Below are 19126 nucleotides of genomic sequence, written 5' to 3'. Positions count from 1 at the left end.
AAAATACATCTCCCCTTCCTCCATAATATTTTAAAGGTTATTTATTTTTATAACATTCAATGAAAGAATTTTTTAAAACAGCTATCTATGCAATCTACCTGTGTCTCAATGGCCCAAAACCAATTGTTAAATCCAACTACAGTACACCCAATGAAAAAACTGAAACTTAGTAAATCAACTTAAGCATGCTGTTTAGTGATTCAAAGGGTTAATACTAGGTATTAAGTAATATTGGATTTAGGCCAGTAATTCTTACTGTGGTTTATTTCTTACTGTACAAAAATTTCTCCTTTTTTTTTATTCTACTGTCTTGAAAATAGATACCTATCTTTTTTTGCTGCCTTACTGGCAAATCCTTCTCCCCCCCCCCCCCAGGTTTTTTCATATTCATTAAATGAATTGTGAAGAGAGCTTTTAAATATGCTTTCTTTAATTTTGATGCACTGTCTGAAGTGTTGGCTAAGATCTCTAAACTGTGAAAGATACTAATGCAAGGAAGTTAATCAGATATATATCTACATAAAACAAAGCTGCAATGCTGAATTTGTTTCCCCACCATCTGGCAAATGTCAAAGATGTATCTGCACATGTATTTTGGGTCATTCCAGAAAACAATACAATGACATCATGTATCCTTTTCACAACATCCTTCTGTTCCTGTCATAATTATGTTTGCACAGTTTTATGAATAGCAAAAAAAAAAAAAAAAGAGGGTGGGATAAAAATTTCAAGACTAATAAGAATATTAATATGAGGTCACTGTAAGACAATAACATATATCTTCTGTACCAATATCTACACTCAATATAAAAAAGCAAGATTCTGGGTATTATTTCCACACATTGCATTGCTTTCATAGTATACACAATTTAATGAGTACTGGTGGGAGAACTTTTAGAGATGATGAAACACTCAAGTACTGATAATCAGTGGCATTGTTTCATCTTCATTGTTGCTGTTACTCATTTGCATGCTGCCTTTTTGCACTTTAGCAACAGTGTGATGCAGCAGCTAAAAAGGCCAATGTAATTTTAGGCTGCATCAATAGAAGTATAGGCCTGTTACAGACTGCCAAAATAAAGCTGCTTTGGGTCTCTTTGGAGGTATGCTATTTAAATTATGCATGGGCCCTAAGAGTCCGGAGGTCGCGCCAAAGCCACACTCCATTCCTAAGCACTGGAGGGCAGCTTTGGTGCAGCTTCCAGATTCTTAGGATGCATGCATCATTTAAACAGCATACCTCCAAAGAGACCCGAAGCAGCTTTATTTTGGCAGTCTGTAACAAGCCATAGTGTCTAGATCAAGATAAGCAATAGTGCCACTATATTCTGCTTTGGTCAGGCCCCACCTGGAATATTGTGTTCAGTTTTGGGCACCACAATTCAAAAAGGATATTGAGAAACTGGAGCGTGTCCAAAGGAGGGCAACTAAAATGGTGAAGGGTCTGGAAACCATGTCCTATGAGGAATGTCTTAGGGATCTGGGGATGTTTAGCCTGGAGAAAAGAAGGTTAAGAGGTGATATGATAGCCCTGTTTAAATATCTGAAGGGTTGTCATATTGAGGAGGGAGCTTGTTTTCTGCTGCTCCAGGGAACAGGACCCGGAGCAATGGATGCAAGCTGCAGGAAAAGAGATTCCAGCTCAACATTAGGAGGAACTTCCTGACAGTAAGGGCTGTTCGACAGTGGAACAAACTCCCTCGGAGTGTGGTGGAGTCTCCTTCTTTGGAGGTCTTTAAGCAGAGGCTGGATGGCCATTTGTCGGGGATGCTTTGATTGAGATTTCCTGCATGGCAGGAGGTTGGACAGGATGGCCCTTGTGGTCTCTTCCAACTCTACAATTCTATGATTCTATGATTCAAAAAGCACAAGATGATCAACTGCAAATAATGATAGTATCAAAAAGGTAAATAAGCAGTATTAGACAATCCGCTGCTGCTGCTGCTGCATGTTCAATTAGCTTATGAATTATGATGACCCTAGAGCAATTCTATCACAGGGTTTTGGCAAGATTTGTTCAGAAAGGGTTTGCCCTTTGCCTCCCTCTGAGGCTGAGAGAGTGTGACTTGCCCAAGGCAACCCAGTGGATTTCCATGGCTGAGTGAATCTTCAAAACTGGGTCTCCAGAGTAATAGTCCAATGCTCACAGTACACCATTCTGGCTCAATGAACCTATATTGACTACTATTAACACAGAAATAAATATATACTACACAGAAGGACAAGATGCAAAAACACAACATGGAGTTTTCTAAAATTCACATTCAAAAATAACTGTTCACTAGAGGTAGCCTTTCTTCCAGCTAGGAAATAAAGACTGCCATTCAAGATCCATTTACATTTAGAGTGTTGACATAAATCCCTCTATCAAGCACCTCTTCCAGAATTGTCCTCAGGAAACAAACGTTACATGCTCTAATCGAACCCTCATTTCAATGCCTCTCGTTTATATTTTTATTGTTGTTCTTGTATTTGTACTTTCATAATGTTATGTTCTTTGCCTTGAAATCCCTTGCAGATGAAGCAAGTCACACTGATATTAAAACAAATAAACAGTTCTCATACCAGTCTAGGTAGGTGGGCAAATTTCTGTCTGCATGGAGCTGCCTGGCACATCAAAAATCATACAAGCTATGGATGTGTCCAAAAGGTCTAGGTGTCACTGGTTAGGTTTCCATGAAGGAAACCAACCATATGGACAGAGGTCTTTAGCCAGACCTGAACAGGTGTTGGAACAACCACAGAGGAAGTGGCAACCGAGAAAGGCATGTTTAAGAAGGACCTTAGGCAATGAGCCAAAAGAAAAATAACACACACTATATGACCACATAGCTAAAGAACTGTGCACAACTGGAAAACGCTGAGTTCTGAACCACCAAAATTTTTCTGCACTGTCTTCAGAAGAAATTAACCTCTATTTGGTATTTAAAAAGAACTTTCTTCACTGGCTGTTAGAACTGCTATTACAAAATCATAAACGGAAGTGCAGATTATATGTCTATATCTTCTGTGGGGTTTGTAATTTAAATGCAAACAACTAATATATTATTTTGAATTAAAAAGATAACTTTAAATAAAAAACCCAGAAGCAATGCATATATTTTGCAAGTCTATTTTAAACCACCTCAGTTTTCAGAAAATAACGTAACCCAAGCTATAAGAATATTGACTATATTGTATTCTCTTAAGGGAATATGACATAGAGAAACATGATCCATGTGATAGTTACTAGAAAAACGAGCACCTAAAATTACTATATAATTAATGACTCAGGAAAATCTACCATCATTTCAAGAACAGACATACAAGGAATACTCACATTCTGAACTGTTATAAATTGCAATAAGCAGGAAATTAAACTGAACCTATGATATATGCTTTAAAAGGACTTTCAGAAGTTTCTGTTTCCTCAATCATAAATTAATTTAAAGCTGACTATAGTGGGTGAAGCAATATACAGTAATAATGTATTCTTAATCTGAAATAAAATATCCTTCTATTTAGGGAAAAATGGGGATCTAAAACAAAAAAGTATCATTTCCATAAGTAAAAAAAATAATAAGTAAAAAATTAAATATCAAAAGCACTGAAGTTAAAACTTTCTAGAAACGAATCCTTACATATTGCATTTTGAGAATGCAAAATCCTAACTCTCACAAGAGACTGACAAGAAGGGAGTTTAGGATGTGGCAGAAGTGCCAAGAAAGAGGTGCGCCAGTCTCCTCAACCCATTCCATGTTTCCATTTTTGTCTTGTAATGCAATATTTTATCTCAGCTTTTTCAGTTTTATGGAAAAAGCCAACCCAATAAAATTGGCAAAACATGACTACCAATTGCATGATAAGTGCAAATTAATACGAATGTAATGAAATGAAACTAATCAGACTGGGTCTGATCTACTTCCAGCTGGAAACAACTGGTGATGAATAGCCAGCAAAATCAACCAAACATCTGGAGACAAACAATTCTTTTCTGTAGTGAGCTAATCCTTCTTCAAGCATTCTGAAGTGTATATGATGATTCAAAATGGGCAGAGAGATGGACTCCTAATGCTAGTTCAGCCTCCGAACAACCCTGTGTCATCTATACATCCACCCTCCAACTTTCCTGTTTGAGGAAGTCTGAACAGAGGTCACTTGTTTTCACAGAACATAAGCAGTATGTTCTAACCGTCATTCATTCTGCACCAAAACTGTAACCCTTCAGTTTTGCCAATATTATTTCCTTTCCTTAAATTTCAAGATTTGTTTTATTGTTTTATTACAGAACCTGATTTATTTTCACTGTTCAGTTGCATGCTGCTTGCACAATATAGACTCATGGCCAACAAAATCCGTATTAAGAGCTAGCATAACTTTCCAAAGTTGCATGTCTGAACTTTCAGTTCTCAGCTCATGATATAGGAAAGTACTTTGAGAGCAATATCAACATAAATATTCCAAAAGATCCAACACCCCAGGTCTTAATTACTCGCAACACACAAAAAGTTAGTATCATCTCATTGCTCTTTGGCAGAGGACTAATCAAATTCTGCAGCTACAGCATCATAACAGTCTCCTCAGGAAACAAGTCCAAGGAACTGTAAACATTTCAAGCCTCATGACCAGCAATATTAAGGAAAAAATACTGCTTTGGTTTATTGATTGAGGCTGTTTCTGCACTGCAGAAATAATGCAGTTTAACACTTTTTTAACTGTTATGGCTCAATGGTATGGAATTCTGGGATTTGTAGTTTTGTGAGATGTTTAGGCTTTCTGTTAGAGACCTCTGACATAATAACAACTCAATGTGTCTGCTCTAGTTGGGACTGACAATTAGATTCATGCTGTTGTATATGTATTAGGGATGTAAATCTTCCTAACTTTTGTTGCTGGCAATAAGGACAATTAATTTTACCATTTTTTCTCATTACCACAAGGAAGTAATTAAAAATGCTGCAGTTTTTAAAGTATGCTTGCAGTTTGGGACTTATTCTGTGTAAAAAAAAAATCCTTTTGTTACCAAAACTGCATTTTCTGTGTAGAAAATATTTTTTTCCTGTGCAGTAAACAGTTTCTTCTGAAGAGAACCTTTTTTGTGTTGTGAGTAAAAAGACCTGGGATGTTGCATCTTTTGGAATATTTGTGTTGATATTGTTCTCAAAGTATTTTTCTACATACTGAGGTGAGAACTGAAAGTTCAAACATGCAGCCTTTACTGGGATTTTGTTGGCCATGAGTCTGTATTGTGCATAAAAATGTTTTCTGTGCAGAAAAAGCTGTTTCCTCTGCAGGCAGTTGTTTTTCTGCACACAAATGCAATTTTCTCCCTAAATTTCAATATACATTTGTTGCACAAAAAGAGTTCAACATTCAAGAGTATTTTAAAAAAAAAAACTCCAACCTATATTAAAGGAATAATTAAATAACTGGTCTCTAGATGGATTGTCCATCACCAATTTTGATTTAGCCTCTTTCCTTGCATGATGCTTTTAAATGACAGTTCTTCTTAATATTTTGTATCCTGCTTTTAACCAAGTAAGGGTTGGCACTAATATACAAGTGGTAAAAACAAAACATAATAAACAGTCTAGACATTTTGAACAAAGGCAATTAAAATGTTAGGTCAAAAACAGAAAAAAAAGATCATATCAACATATGCTCTTTAGTGTAGGAAGAGTGGGCATGAAATCATAACCTCAAAGAAAAGACTTTTCCAAAAGCAAGACAAACATTTATCTTAGCAACCACAACAATATAAATATTGTTGCTATGCTTCCTATAGAGAGAACTATGCAGAATATGAGCAAATTAAAATAAGGTATACTCACAGTTATAACCTGGTTCAATTGTGTTAGCAGCCTCAAGGCTATTTACTGTGATTTGAAAGATGATATGCAGAAGCAGAAATGTTAGACTCATGAAACATAAGGATTTTAGCAACCGTCCTGTGTGCCCTAAAAAACAAAAAAACACAATTGAATTATTTAAAGTAACTAATAGTTAACACTGGCACAGATAAGAGTGCAAAGGGTACTAAAATATTAATGCATGTAAATTATATTAAACTGTATCATGTCACAGACATTGGAAGACATTACATAACCTAGCAATGCATTGCATTACAATTTATCAAAATTCTAATTTAAATGGTAGTGTAGAGATGGCAAATAATCTCTTCTGTATACTTAGTTCTGAAGAAAAAAAATTGATGGACAACCAAAATAACAGTAGAAAAGAATGCAATACTTGGAGGAAATGTGTGCTATCTTTTAGAGTTCAAGTGCAATGTTCTGCCAAAATTAGACAATTTTGATTTTTTGATTTTGTCTCCTTTTTACATCTGGTACAAATTAGGCAACTTTAGTAGCATGTCTGATATAAATCTAAATGACACATTGGAAGATATTTCTTTTGCTAACACAGAAAGCAACATTTGCTTCTACATGTTATTGAAAGTACTATTACAGAAGAAAAATATTTTTTCCCTTCAGATAAAACACTGTAATAACTCATACAGGTTGAGTATCCCTGATCTGAAATTCCAAAATCTAAAATAGTCCAAAATCCAAAATTGTCCACTGGAGAGGCTGAGATATTAACACCTTTGCTTTCTGATGGTTCAGTATACACAAACTATGTTTCATGCACAAAAGTATTAAAATACTATGTATAAAATTAACTTCAGGCTATGTTTATAATTTGTAAATGTAAAGATTAAAGTCTCCCCATTGATATGACTGTTAAGTTATGTCTGACTGTAGGGGACGGTGCCCATCTCCATTACTAAGCCAAAGAGCCAGCATTGTCACATGGTACATATAAAAACCAAAAATTAAACAATCCTCTCCCCCTAACCCCTCCCTACCTTAAAACAAAAAACAAACAAATCAACAACAATATAAAAATGGATGAAAATAGATTAAAATAGCAACTAGAAAACTAGCAAAGTAGAAGTGGAATGCTGTTATCTTCCCACTGAAGTGGTACCTATTTATCTCCTTGCACTTTTACATGCTTTTAGACTCATAGGTTGGCAGAAGCTGGGATCAGTGAAGGGAGCTGACTCCGTCACACAGCACTTGGGTCTCAAACTACTGACCTGTCGACTTTATGATCGTAAGAGTCAGCATCTTTACTGTTGAACCACCACAGCCCTCACTTATAAAGTGTAAACCACACATAAATTAATTTCATGTTCTGACATGGGACCCATCTGAAAGACATCTCAGAATGTATATGGAAATATTCCAAGATCTAAAAAAAAAATCTGAAATTCAAATCACTTCTGGTCCCAAGCATTTCAGATAAGGGGACTCAACCTGTTAATGGCATATAGATTTTAAATCTGCCTTCCCCCAATTAATAATGATTTTAAAAAGAAACACTAATGTGTGTATGAGAGGTATCTTTTTAAAAAGATGACAGAACAACCTTATATAAAATGTATACTAAAATGTGATTTTTTTAAAAAAAAACTTTGTTTATAAAGCCAAATAGAAGGCAAGTTAAATAAGAAAAAAGATATCCAACTCAATCAAAACCTTTTGCAGTATTTCCTGTTTTTTCTAGAGCCTTTCGTGCCCAGAATAGCATTCAAACCTGCATCTTCTCCATCAATTGACAATAACACCCTTCAGGCCAGTTCTCTTTGACTGGCAAGTTTGCCGAAGCAAGGTACCCATCTTGTTAAAAAAATATTTTGTCAGACAGGGCTTACTGTGTAACTATTCTCATTACCTCCAAAGGAGGGCTGACAAATTTCAAAAGGTAAAAACAGCTTTTTGCTATTTGTCTACTTTTTTTTACTGGCACTTGCAATCAAAGAAAATATATAAATAAAATATTCTTTGGGGCTGATGACCATTGGGCAATACTGTAAGATGAACGGAGGAGCATATGAACTGCAAAAGACTGTATCAAAATCTAATCCTAAAGGCATTAGCAAGGACATATTTTAATAATGAAGCACTTCTATTCAATCTAGAATTATCCCTTGGATTAGTCACACTGTGCAACAATTCCAAGTATTAAGTTGAAGGCTTTCATGGCCGGCATTCATAGTTTTTTGTTGGTTTTTCGGGCTACGTGGCCATGTTCTAGAAGAGTTTCTTCCTGAAGTTTCGCCAGCATCTGTGGCTGGCATCAAGATGCTGGCAAAACGTCAGGAAGAAACTCTTCTAGAACATGGCCGCATAGCCTGAAAAACCCACAAAAAATTAATTCCAAGTATATTTTGCTTAAACAACTTTCAGTTTAAAGAAGGAGACAGGATAATTTTGTCAGAGGAGCATGAGCAAAGAAAAGTTTGTCTGCACTGAGTTTGATCTTTAGGTTCTACACCAACACTGTTTGGGGACTGGTAGTCCCAAGATTTAGTGAAACATCACTGTTGTTTCCCCAGTCGAGTGGTGTATTTATAACTGATGTTTATTTTTTTAAAAAAAACCTACCCACCCTAACATTAAAATTCAGGGCTGAGATCTAATTAGCTCAGAGGCAGCAGAGGCAGTAACAGTGAACAAGAGGAAAAGAAAGAGAAGCAGAAGACAATGACAATGGGAAGGAAAATAATGTAACAGGAAGACGACACAGCTGGCCCAAGCCTATTGTAGAACAGCTTCACCAGGGCACGTGTGGTATTCTTGAAGCCAAGGAATTATAGGAGGGCTGGTTTGGAAAACCACCTGTGCTTTTGGCACCTTGGGTACAAAACACACTGTAAAAATAATCTAGTTTGAGACCACTTTAACTGCCCTGGCTCAGTGCTAAGGAGTCATGGGCACTGTAGTTTATTGTGGCATCAGAGCTATCTGATAGCGAAAGCTAAATGTCACACAAAATTACAGTTCCCAGAATTCTCTAGCATTGAGCCAGGGCAGTTATTTTGCAATAGGGGCCTGGTACAGATATTTGGGACAAGATTGTATTACTCAAAATGAAAGTGTTTGTTTTTTATTTTTAAGTGCAAAGAAATTAAAATTTTCTTTTCCTTATGATAAGTCATTTTAAAAAGCCAGACTTAAAACATCTAGCCTGAAGTTGAGACACTGGTCAGTGATGCTAGAGAGATTGTCAATAAGCACCACTTTGATTTCAGAAGCAAAGCACCCTTTCACTCACAGCTTCTTAACATAGAAGAACCCAAACCCAAACTGTACGTTCACTTTAATTTATAGAATGCAGCTATGCCAGTGGTTTTTCTTATCCAAAAAATGGAGGGATGAACTAAAGCAGGCTTTAACTCATTGCCACCAATCTGGAGAGACTGGACCTGAAATTTGCAGAGGGAGAACTAACATAAGCTAATAGAGACTTTATTCGGTGTGAACTGCAGGGGCAGATTCACCCCCATGGGTTACAACCACAGCTTAAAAGTGAGGAATTCTGTCTCAGCAGAGACAGAATTATGGGTGAAAGAACCAAAGGTCTAAACTTGCCCAATTTACATTAGGGTCTCAATTCTATCAGCCCATTAGAGTCCAAAATTAGGATCCAACAATTTCTCCATATTTCTAAGTAAGAAAAAAAATCCTGATGCACTTGCATGCTGTGCATTAAAAGTGCTGTGTTGTTTCAGAGTGCTGGAAAGTCATGTTTTTACAGAATGCTTTTAAGAATACTGAGTAATTTGAGTTAGCTCAAGATGACTTGTGAGGACAGTACTTAGCCTTATGTCACAAATATCTATAGGCTAGGTAATTTTTCCCTCTTCTGTAGGCTGAATCAAATACAGAAAGTCTCCAGAAATGTGTGGAAATAGTAGGAAGTCAACATTAAAGTAGATTAGATTGCTACAAGTTACTACCTATGTTTTTATTTTAAATATCAGTTGCCATTATAAACAGGAAGTGAAAAGTTCAAAGGGGAGCGTTCACTCAAACTGTATTTCAAAGCAAAAACTGAGAGAGAATGATTAGACAGACTCTCATCATACAAGAGCGAAAATAACATACTGGTAAGTGGATATATACACTCAAACAAGATGGTACAGTGAAGATAGGGATGCTATATCCCACCTGCACCCGGGATAGTTCCATTTTTGGCGGCACTGGGCCCGTCCCGTCCTGGTTGCCACCAAATCGTGGTTTTGGGCCTGGCCTCCGGGCCGGGCCCACTCATGCGGCCATTGCTGCGGCTGCTAATACACACACCCAGCCACCCACCTCCTCTTCCTCGACAGCGCCACCCTCCTCCTCTTCTGTCTTCTCCGTGTGGCCGCGCCGCCCGCGGCACTTGAGAACACCTGAAGGCTCCTTAAGAAATGCATCCAGAAATATTCCCCACCATCACCAACCTCCACTTACTTGCTCCCCCCTTTTCTCTGTTTTGCTGTTCTTGCATGCTCAGTAAAGAATTCTGGAGTGTCTGCTGTTTACCTTGCCTGCTGCAGGCAGGCATACAATAGTAGAGGCTAAAGTAGAATCCCGTTCTTTCCCAGCTCAGTATTTGTTTATTGTCTTGTTTACTGCAATGATATTGCTGCAAGCTGACACTTCAAATGAAAAAGTCTTTCTCCAGCCCTTCTTCACCATTCTCCCAATGCCAATGCTGGTAAAAAGATTCAGCTACACAGAAAATTGGAAGAGAAAATGGGATAAATGTAATAAGGCTTATTTGAAAGCATCTTAATTGTCAGAAGCTTTGTCAACTCAAGCATGCCTTTATTGCTTGAATTTTACCTCTAAGCATGGGTATTAAATGCTATATTAAGAGCTGGCACTGAAGTAATGTGTGAGCAGAAAGAAGAGCAAACATGTGGGTTCTGTTTTAAAGAAACAGATGAAACAGAAGAACACACTGGTGTTCAAGGCACTATTAAATATTCTTATTGGTTGCTCCTGCAGACACAAATTAATTGGCAAGGAAACTTCCACTGCTAATAAAAAAGTATCCCGTGGGCACTTCAGGATATCTTGGCACTGCCAGAGCCTTATCTGCTCTATGGATTGCTTCAACACAGTTTTACTATAATGACTAAAGAATAAATGTCTTGTAGACAGCTTGCTTGCTTTCCAGAAAGCACAGGACTGGGTGGTACCATATCCTATCCTCAGGGAATCTTCAATTTCTAATGGATTAAACAGACAGTTGGATAGTCAAGAGAAACACTGGACCTAATACTTAATTTGATAACATCCATGGTGAGGTGCAGATATTCCCCCACCAAGAAAAGATAGGAACAAGGCCAAATGCAATTTCAAAATACAGCCTAGCAGAGGACAACTAGACAGCGAGAAGAGATTTGGATCATAGGAGGTAGCAGGACACTGAGTATCTCCAAAACATGAAGCAGGGAGCCCAGAAGCTATTAAGTGGATCAAAGAAAAGACGTATTCAATACACAATATACACTGACTTCTTTGATCCAAATGTCAGAAGAAGGTTCCCAAGCGAGCAGGAAATAATCACCCCATGAAAGAAAGGTACAAACAGAACAGCAGAGGCAAAACAGGCAAATACATTTCCTCAACAACAAATTTGTTGACACAATATTTTGTGCACAATATCTATACATGACAAGCAAAGAAGATTGTTCAGAACAATTCACCATCTGTCTTACAGCTACAACTTATGCTTACTTTATGCCACCAGTGCATCAGCAAATCCCCCAACATAGCCATCCTATGGATTTCCTCCTGTTGTACAGAGTTTGTGTCCAGACACAATGGATCACACATCTGGCTAAAGGTCTGTACAGTCATTCAGGATGTTGCCTCTGAAGTCATTCCGAATTCATTCCTCTGTTGAATGAGGGTCATACCTGGCCCTACACATTGTGTAGTTTGGTGGAGGAATAAATCTAATTTGTAATAAACCATCAAATTAATTTACTAGCTGGAAAACTGCATCAGAATGATTCCATTCTGATACTGCAAAATGTCTAGTTTTCAATTGAAAAGAAATTATTTATAAGAAATAAATAAATATATTTAGGTTTGCCAGTTTCAGACCAGTGCATCATTAGTTGCTGTGTAAAGAAGTAAAGTATGGGAGAAAGGCTTAGAAAGTTACATTTTAAAAGGAATTAGTTGTTGTAATAATAATAATAATAATAATAATAATAATAATAATAATAATACTCAATTCAGTTACTCAATACATCATGTTCCCATTTTTTTAAAAAAATTTTTTTTAAAGAAGCCATTTAAAACAGTTAAGTAAATGGAACCTTTCTGCTCATGTTGACCCAGGAAAACAACTACTTGTCTGGTCACCTTTGACAGTGACACTGAGTTTTTGAAAGGTTGTTGTTGTTGTGTCTCACAACCAACAAAATCCCCAACATGAGATACATGCACCTGTACCATAAGCTTTATAAGACAGTAAGCCATTTCTCAAGTTGCAATCAAAATATGATATTTGGGAATCACACATACAGAAACTACTTCCACTAACTTTTACAGGAGGAGGAATTGTGGAGACTCCCGGCATTGTATAACAATTTAGCAACATCTCCATTAAATACTCTTTTACATATTTACAATCTAAATATTTTCCAGTGAAGGATTTTGTCATTTCTCAAATAATGACTTGAGATTACTGTAGAACTACAAGATGCTTTCCACACCAAATTTTATCACATGCCCTGCTCCACACATAACTCATGTGTCATATACAGAGATCTAGTTCTGTATGTTGTTTTATCTTTCATCACAGGCCACAATAAGCCCCCATGCAGTCAACCCTCCATATCCAAGGATTCTGCATTCACAGGCTACCATCCACTACTTGAAAATATTAAAAAAGAAACATTCCAAAAAGCAAACCTTGATTTTGCCATTTTATATAAGGGACACCATTTTACTATCCCATTGTATATAATGGGACTTGAGCATCCACAAATGTTGGTATCCATAGAGGTAGGTGGATCCTGGAACCAAACTCCAGCAGATACCAAGGGTCCATTGTACAAAAAAACCTATTTCTGAGATCCAGAAATGGACTTCTGACTACTTGTGTTACTTTTTGGTATTTCTTGTGAACCCACAAGTGCCCTGGGCCATAAAAATGAACTGGCTCCAATTGTCTGTCTCTGAGTCTTAAACTACAATTAAGCTTAACTACAATTTGCCATAAATAAACTGTGTTTCAAAAGATAAGCAAGAAGTTTCCAACATCTTAGTGGTCATATCAGGGACATCCATTGACCTAATTTAGTTGGGAGAAAAAAGTAGATGATGAATAGCTGGAGGGGGGGGGTTCTTCACATCAGGAGCTATCCTAAGATGAAAAAGCTAACCCAGCTCTAGCTAACCATAAAATAATATGGCTTGAAACAGATAGACTCAAGAAGCCAGCTTCCGCGTGGCTTGGGGGTGTGATGCTTACATGATGCACGTCCCCAACCCATGCTGAGGCTCTGCAGGGGCCACCTAAGGTGGCCCAAAAAGGAACAGATCTTTTCTGCTTCTTGTCATGGTCCATGTGGGACTGCAGCAGTGGGAGTCCTCGGGACTGCAGCATGTGGTCACCACAGCCCTGGCGCGATCGGGGTGGGAGCTCCTTTTGCCCCATCTGTTTCACCTCTGTGTTTCTACTGCAAATCATTCTGACATATTTTTCTGCTGATGTACCATATTTCTTCTCAAAGCAAGTATGATATCAATTCACTGCTGCTTGAATTTTTCTGGAGATTTCAATTCTAGCTTGATTATTTCACTCTGAAGTTTATCTTAGTTTATCAGGAATATTTAAAATAAATGTCTTATTTAAAGTTCAACGTACAGTCAGCCCTCCTTAGCCAGGGATTTTTTTATCCACAGTTTCAAGCATCCATGTCTTGAAAATAATTCCAAAAAGTATAAATTCCAAATAGCAAACCTTGCTTTTCCATTTTATATAAGGGACACCATTTTTCTATGCCATTATATTTAATGGAACTTGAGCATCCACGGATTCTGTTATCCATGGGGGATTCTGGAACCAAACCCCAGCGGGTAACAAGGTCCCACTCTACATGCATCATATTTTGCACTTATACAAATAGTCCGTGACATGAAAATGAAACCCTACAAAATAAAGGGATGAGGCAGTGCATTTGAGTCATACATGATACACCGATCATTTTTTAAAAACCTGCATCTCAGGATTTGGTCCAGACAGCTACTAGAGACAACAAAAAATATAAAGATTGGATTGTACTCTGATGAAATTATTTTGGAAAAAGCAAGCATGTCAAATCAATTTGGGAAGCCAAACTAATATTCTGTGGCTTCCCTGCATTTGTTCTTTATTCCAGTACAAAGTATCACAATACCACCACTTCTACCGTGCCAGCAGTACTTGTTCCAATAACTACTTATGTATTAGATTACATACTCAGAGCTTTGCCCATTTTTATCTTTGGTACTGCATAGTGAATTAATTTGAAGTCCTGGTATATTTACATCACAAAGGAGAGAAAGACAGCTTCACAGTGAAAGCTTGCACATATCTATGCTAGAGATTCAAGTATCACTTATTTTATTCCTGTTTACAAAAATGCAAGAATACAAGTGTTTCTGCACAGTTTTGAGTAGTATTTGTACTTTGGGACTTCACTGAGGAAATATATTTATGTAATCATACAAATGGTTTTCCTGTGCATAAAATATATTCTGGACAACAAAACTTGCATTTTGTGTAGAATACACTGATTTCTATGGGGGAGAAAATATTGGGGTTGGCATTGTTGTTGTTGTGTGCTTTCAGGTAATTTCTGATTCATGGCAACCCTATGACAAACCTATCATTGGGTTTTCTTGGAATAATTTTATCGAAGAGGCCTGCAACTTGTCTTCCTCTCAGCTGAAGAGCATGAGACTTGGCCAAGTTCACCCAGTGGGTTTGCAAGGGTGAGCAGGGATTTGAACTCTGGTCTCCCAGTGTTCCTATTGTCCTAGTTCCCAGTGTCCTAGTTCAGCACTCAAACCACTTGCCTGCAAAGATGAAAATGTAAATTCTCATAGAATTCATGTCAGCTGTCAAAGAGAAGTATTAATGGGTAAATCTTCATAATGTACATACTGAAGAGTAACTAGGAACCACTAGATTTGAAACTTTTCCTGCCAACATATTCACCTTTTTTTAAAAAAAGTTTTCCTCCCACAATGTACTTTTTCTTGCCTCTGTCATGAAAAACTGAGCATGGGGCTTATCTGCACTGTAGAATGAATGCAGTTTGTCATCACTTTAACTGCCATACCTCCATCTTATGGAATCCTGGGATTTCTGATCTTACAAAGTATTTAGCTTTCTCTGCCATAGAGTGTTGCTACGTCATCAAATTACAAATCCCAGGATTCTGTAGGATGAAGCCATGGTAGTTAAAGTGGTGTCAAACTTCATTATTTCTATAATGTAGATGCAGCCTAGGTGATACATTCTGAGTAACATGTGGCAGACCAATGGCCCTGCCTCAAATATTGGATATCGTAGAGTCTTTACAGACATAAAATTTCAGCAAGGAAGACATTTCAGGGATGAATTTTGCAGATGAAAGGCCAGACAAACAAGAGCTCTGAGTCCATAATCAGAATCCTGTACTCACTTGACCTTAGAAGCATTGAGTTACTGTTTCAAATCCATTAAACATGCTATCTCAAGCAAATGTTGGAATGTAGAGCAAAATGCAAAGGGATAATTACTGGAGTGTGTTATTTCAAGATGAACAGAAAAGGACTGCTGATGTAAACAAGAATGTATCAAAGTGTTGCAATACTAGTGAAACATGATGCATGCACTAAACAGATGTTGCCAGATGTAGGGAATTTCCAAAATGAGTATATTTTGCAAATTTACAAAATATATACTTATCAGATCCCTTTACCTATCTCCCCCCCTTCCATTTCTGTATGTTTCCTAACTACTTGGAAATTGAGCTAGTTTTATAGCTTTGATCATCCCCAAAACTTCCTTGTTCTCATTGAATTTTGGATGTGTCCTTATATGGAAAGCCTGAAAAACTGAAAGTGCTACTAGCTTAAACAGGAGCATCACCAACAAATATATGCATACAATCTCTCTGTGTTACTCTACCAGTTATCAGATGGGGAACTATTTTTCAAAGGCATATAGGTTAGGGATAGGAAGAGGAAACACTTAAGCTCCCTTGGCTAAACCTGTGTACTTTCATTTAACTCCTCTACCTCACAATCTGAAACAAGTGGAACAAATATACAATTAACTCCAATGAAACAGTATTGTCCAGCTTGTTAGCAGTTTTCTCCGTTGTGCCACTGAGTTAAAAGAATCCTCATCAAAATTCCAGCCATATTGGTTTGTTACAATGTGTGACACATACAAGACTTTGTGTACACCTCACAATTCACTGGGAAAAAAGGCCATGGTTAATCTTCCAGCCATTAAGATATCTCAAGATTTGACTTTTTATGCTCTGCAAGTAGCAGCTATAGATGTAGCTTTTTGTGGGTTTTTCAGGCTATGTGGCCATGTTCTAGCAGAGTTTCTTCCTGACGTTTTGCCAGCAACTGTGGCTGGCATCTTCAGAGAATATATAAATGTGGTTCTTTTTATCCATAGTTATTGTACTTCTTTCATCAGCCATCTAATCAAAAGCAGATTTTTTTCTGAATTTCCTAACATCAGGCATAAGACAGTGTCTCTGACCAGAAACTACAAGTTAAGTACATTTGCTTATATGCTAGACAGCAGGATAAGCATAATACAATACTGTCACATTGATTTATCTGTCAATAGCAGTGCTTCAAGCTTATTAACCTTTAAAAGAAGCAGCTACAATATTACCTTTAATGAGGTAATATTCTTAAGATTGACAGCTTGCTTGCCTCGGTCCCTGTACAACATGAGTGGTAAGAACAACCTCACCTTTGGAACAACACCCATTTCCCATTTAACAGGATATGCAGGACAGATCATAAAATATGCAAAATCTCACAGCTCAGCAGGAAAGGGCATTTTTGATGCAGTAGTTTAATTACACTGGTCCTAAAGCAACAAGCCACCAAACTTACTTGGACAATATTGCTAATGAAGTAAAGCAAATGACTCAACTGCAAATAATCCCTGGAAGAAGAAATAATGCAGAGGTACAGCCTAGATAAATAAATGCGTAAGATCAAGAAAAATAAACTTGACTTTCTGGATGTCAATATTTTTTTTAATGACTCAAGATTTTAAAAACCATGTGCTGTTCACATGTCTATTCTTCTCTGTATTCTGAAGAACATGATGCTTTACTAAACATTTCCAACAGAAGATTCTGTGACAACATACGTACATATTTACCTTATAGTAAATGCCACTGAATTCAGTGGGGCTCACTTTTGAGAAGACATGTAGAAGACTGTACTGCAGTTTTGTTTTTCTGGTGAGTATCTGCATGTTTCTTTATGTGGATATTTACCAACCATAGATACAACAATAAACTATATAGCCATTTTGGGCCAGATCACTATGCAAAGGGATCTTGTAGCACATTTGAGACTAATTGAGAGAAAGAAGTTGGTAGCATAAGCTTCTGTAGATTTAAGTCTACGTCTGAAGAGATACACTTAAGTCTACAAAAGCTTATGATACAAACTTCTTTGTCTTGATTAGTCTCAAAGGGGTTAAAAATCACTTTCCATACTGAGAAACATTATGTTGACATTACAAGGTGTATGTGTGTGGAGGGAAACCCAAACACACACATATGCACATACACACACTTATGCCCCAATATCCTAATCAAATTTCCATAGCTTTCTATAATTCTGAACAAGCTTTCAAAGAGAACTGGCATAATTCCACATTCCCACCACTTTCAGAGCCAGCTCTACCATGAGGTATGGAGAGAGGGCCACCTTAGGTAGCAGAATGCAGCAAGAAGCAAGATCTCTCAGATTCATGAATTCAAGAAATGGCTGTGCTGAAAATTGGCCTCTAGAGGGCTATATGTGACTTTCTCATCATGTCTGGACAACATGCAGAGGGGTCACTGCCATAGTTGATATCAGTGCCACCTCTTCCTTGCCCTCCTTTCTCCCTTTATCTGATGGCGAGAAAGGTGCAGAGGTGCAATCAGTGCTACTGCCTCCACTTAAAGGAGGACAGGTGCCTCCTCTTTCAGGATGGCACAGCAGGTGGCTGGACATATGTTACTGCACATGTAAGTGATTTAAGGTGAGTTCATAATGTCACTGGGCAGCAGTCAACTTTACTGTTTATGAGTATGCAACCACATTTTCTCCATGTCTTCCTGGTGACCCCAATTTAGTCAAGATCTTTGGTTCCATAATATTGGTGAGATACAGACCGCCCCTTTGGGGTGGCCTGCACCCACCCCTTTCCCCAATGGATCAGGGCCTGAGCTGCCACAGCAGCAGCCCCGGAGGCCCTGATCCGCCACTTTTCCAGGCCTCTGGGAAGCGGCAAAATGCCGCTTCCCTGTGGCCTGGAAAGGGATGTCCTTGGGACATGCCCCAAGGACACCCCGACAGCAGTGGGGAGACAGAGAAAGGGGCTGCTCGGCCCCTTTCTCTTCAGTATCGCTGGCACAGCCATGTAAAGGCTGCACCAGCGATATGTGGCGCGAAAGGAGCTCTGTTTTGGAGCTCCTTTCGGCGCCACTGAAAGGGCGTCACAAGCGCCCTTCAGCGGCGCCAGTACGTAATGGCCGTGCTGCACTGTTTGGACGCAATGCGGCCGTTATGTCAAAATGGCAGCGCCTATGTAGACATGGCGCCACCATTTTGACGTACTCAGAACGTACTAGGATTAGGGAACGTCTGAAAAGGATGCTCCCAGGCAACCCTAGCACATACTGAGTATGTGCTTTTCGGCCCATCTGTACAGGGCCTATGTTTACCTAGACTCTGGATAGTCCAGACTTCCAATCCTATGTATGAGACATCTATTCTACTTGTTTCTGATAGATCCGTTCTCAAATGCTAGCAATACTAGCACCAATCATCAGGCAAACCAGAAGAAATTACTACACTTTATCTTACCCCAGCCTCACAAATCATAAGGTCATCTTAATAAAAGATACCTTCCCTTTCATGGTGTAGAAGATGGAAGGGACACAGTACAATTCTAATGTCCAGAATACACTGTTAAACAGTATTTTGAATAGCAATGTTGCAAATTTATCAGCAGTCATAATCACAACTCAGTTGTTTATATTAACTTTGCTTATATCAAT

General features: G+C 38.0%; 1 protein-coding gene across 1 annotated transcript in view; it reads right to left on the bottom strand.

Moving 5' to 3' along the window:
• LOC121929115 overlaps nucleotides 1-19126 on the bottom strand; it is a 150523-nt gene that overhangs the window by 36916 nt on the left and 94481 nt on the right. The window contains exon 3 of the mRNA XM_042464430.1: nucleotides 5811-5936. Within this exon, the coding sequence (XP_042320364.1) occupies nucleotides 5811-5936 (126 nt within the window). The remainder of the gene's footprint in view (nucleotides 1-5810; nucleotides 5937-19126) is intronic.

This window comes from Sceloporus undulatus, chromosome 4 (genome assembly GCF_019175285.1).
Source record: "Sceloporus undulatus isolate JIND9_A2432 ecotype Alabama chromosome 4, SceUnd_v1.1, whole genome shotgun sequence".
In the NCBI taxonomy this organism is placed as follows: Eukaryota; Metazoa; Chordata; class Lepidosauria; order Squamata; family Phrynosomatidae; genus Sceloporus; species Sceloporus undulatus.
Note: the sequence above shows the minus strand (reverse complement) of the source record. Positions and strands in the feature narration are given on the sequence as shown.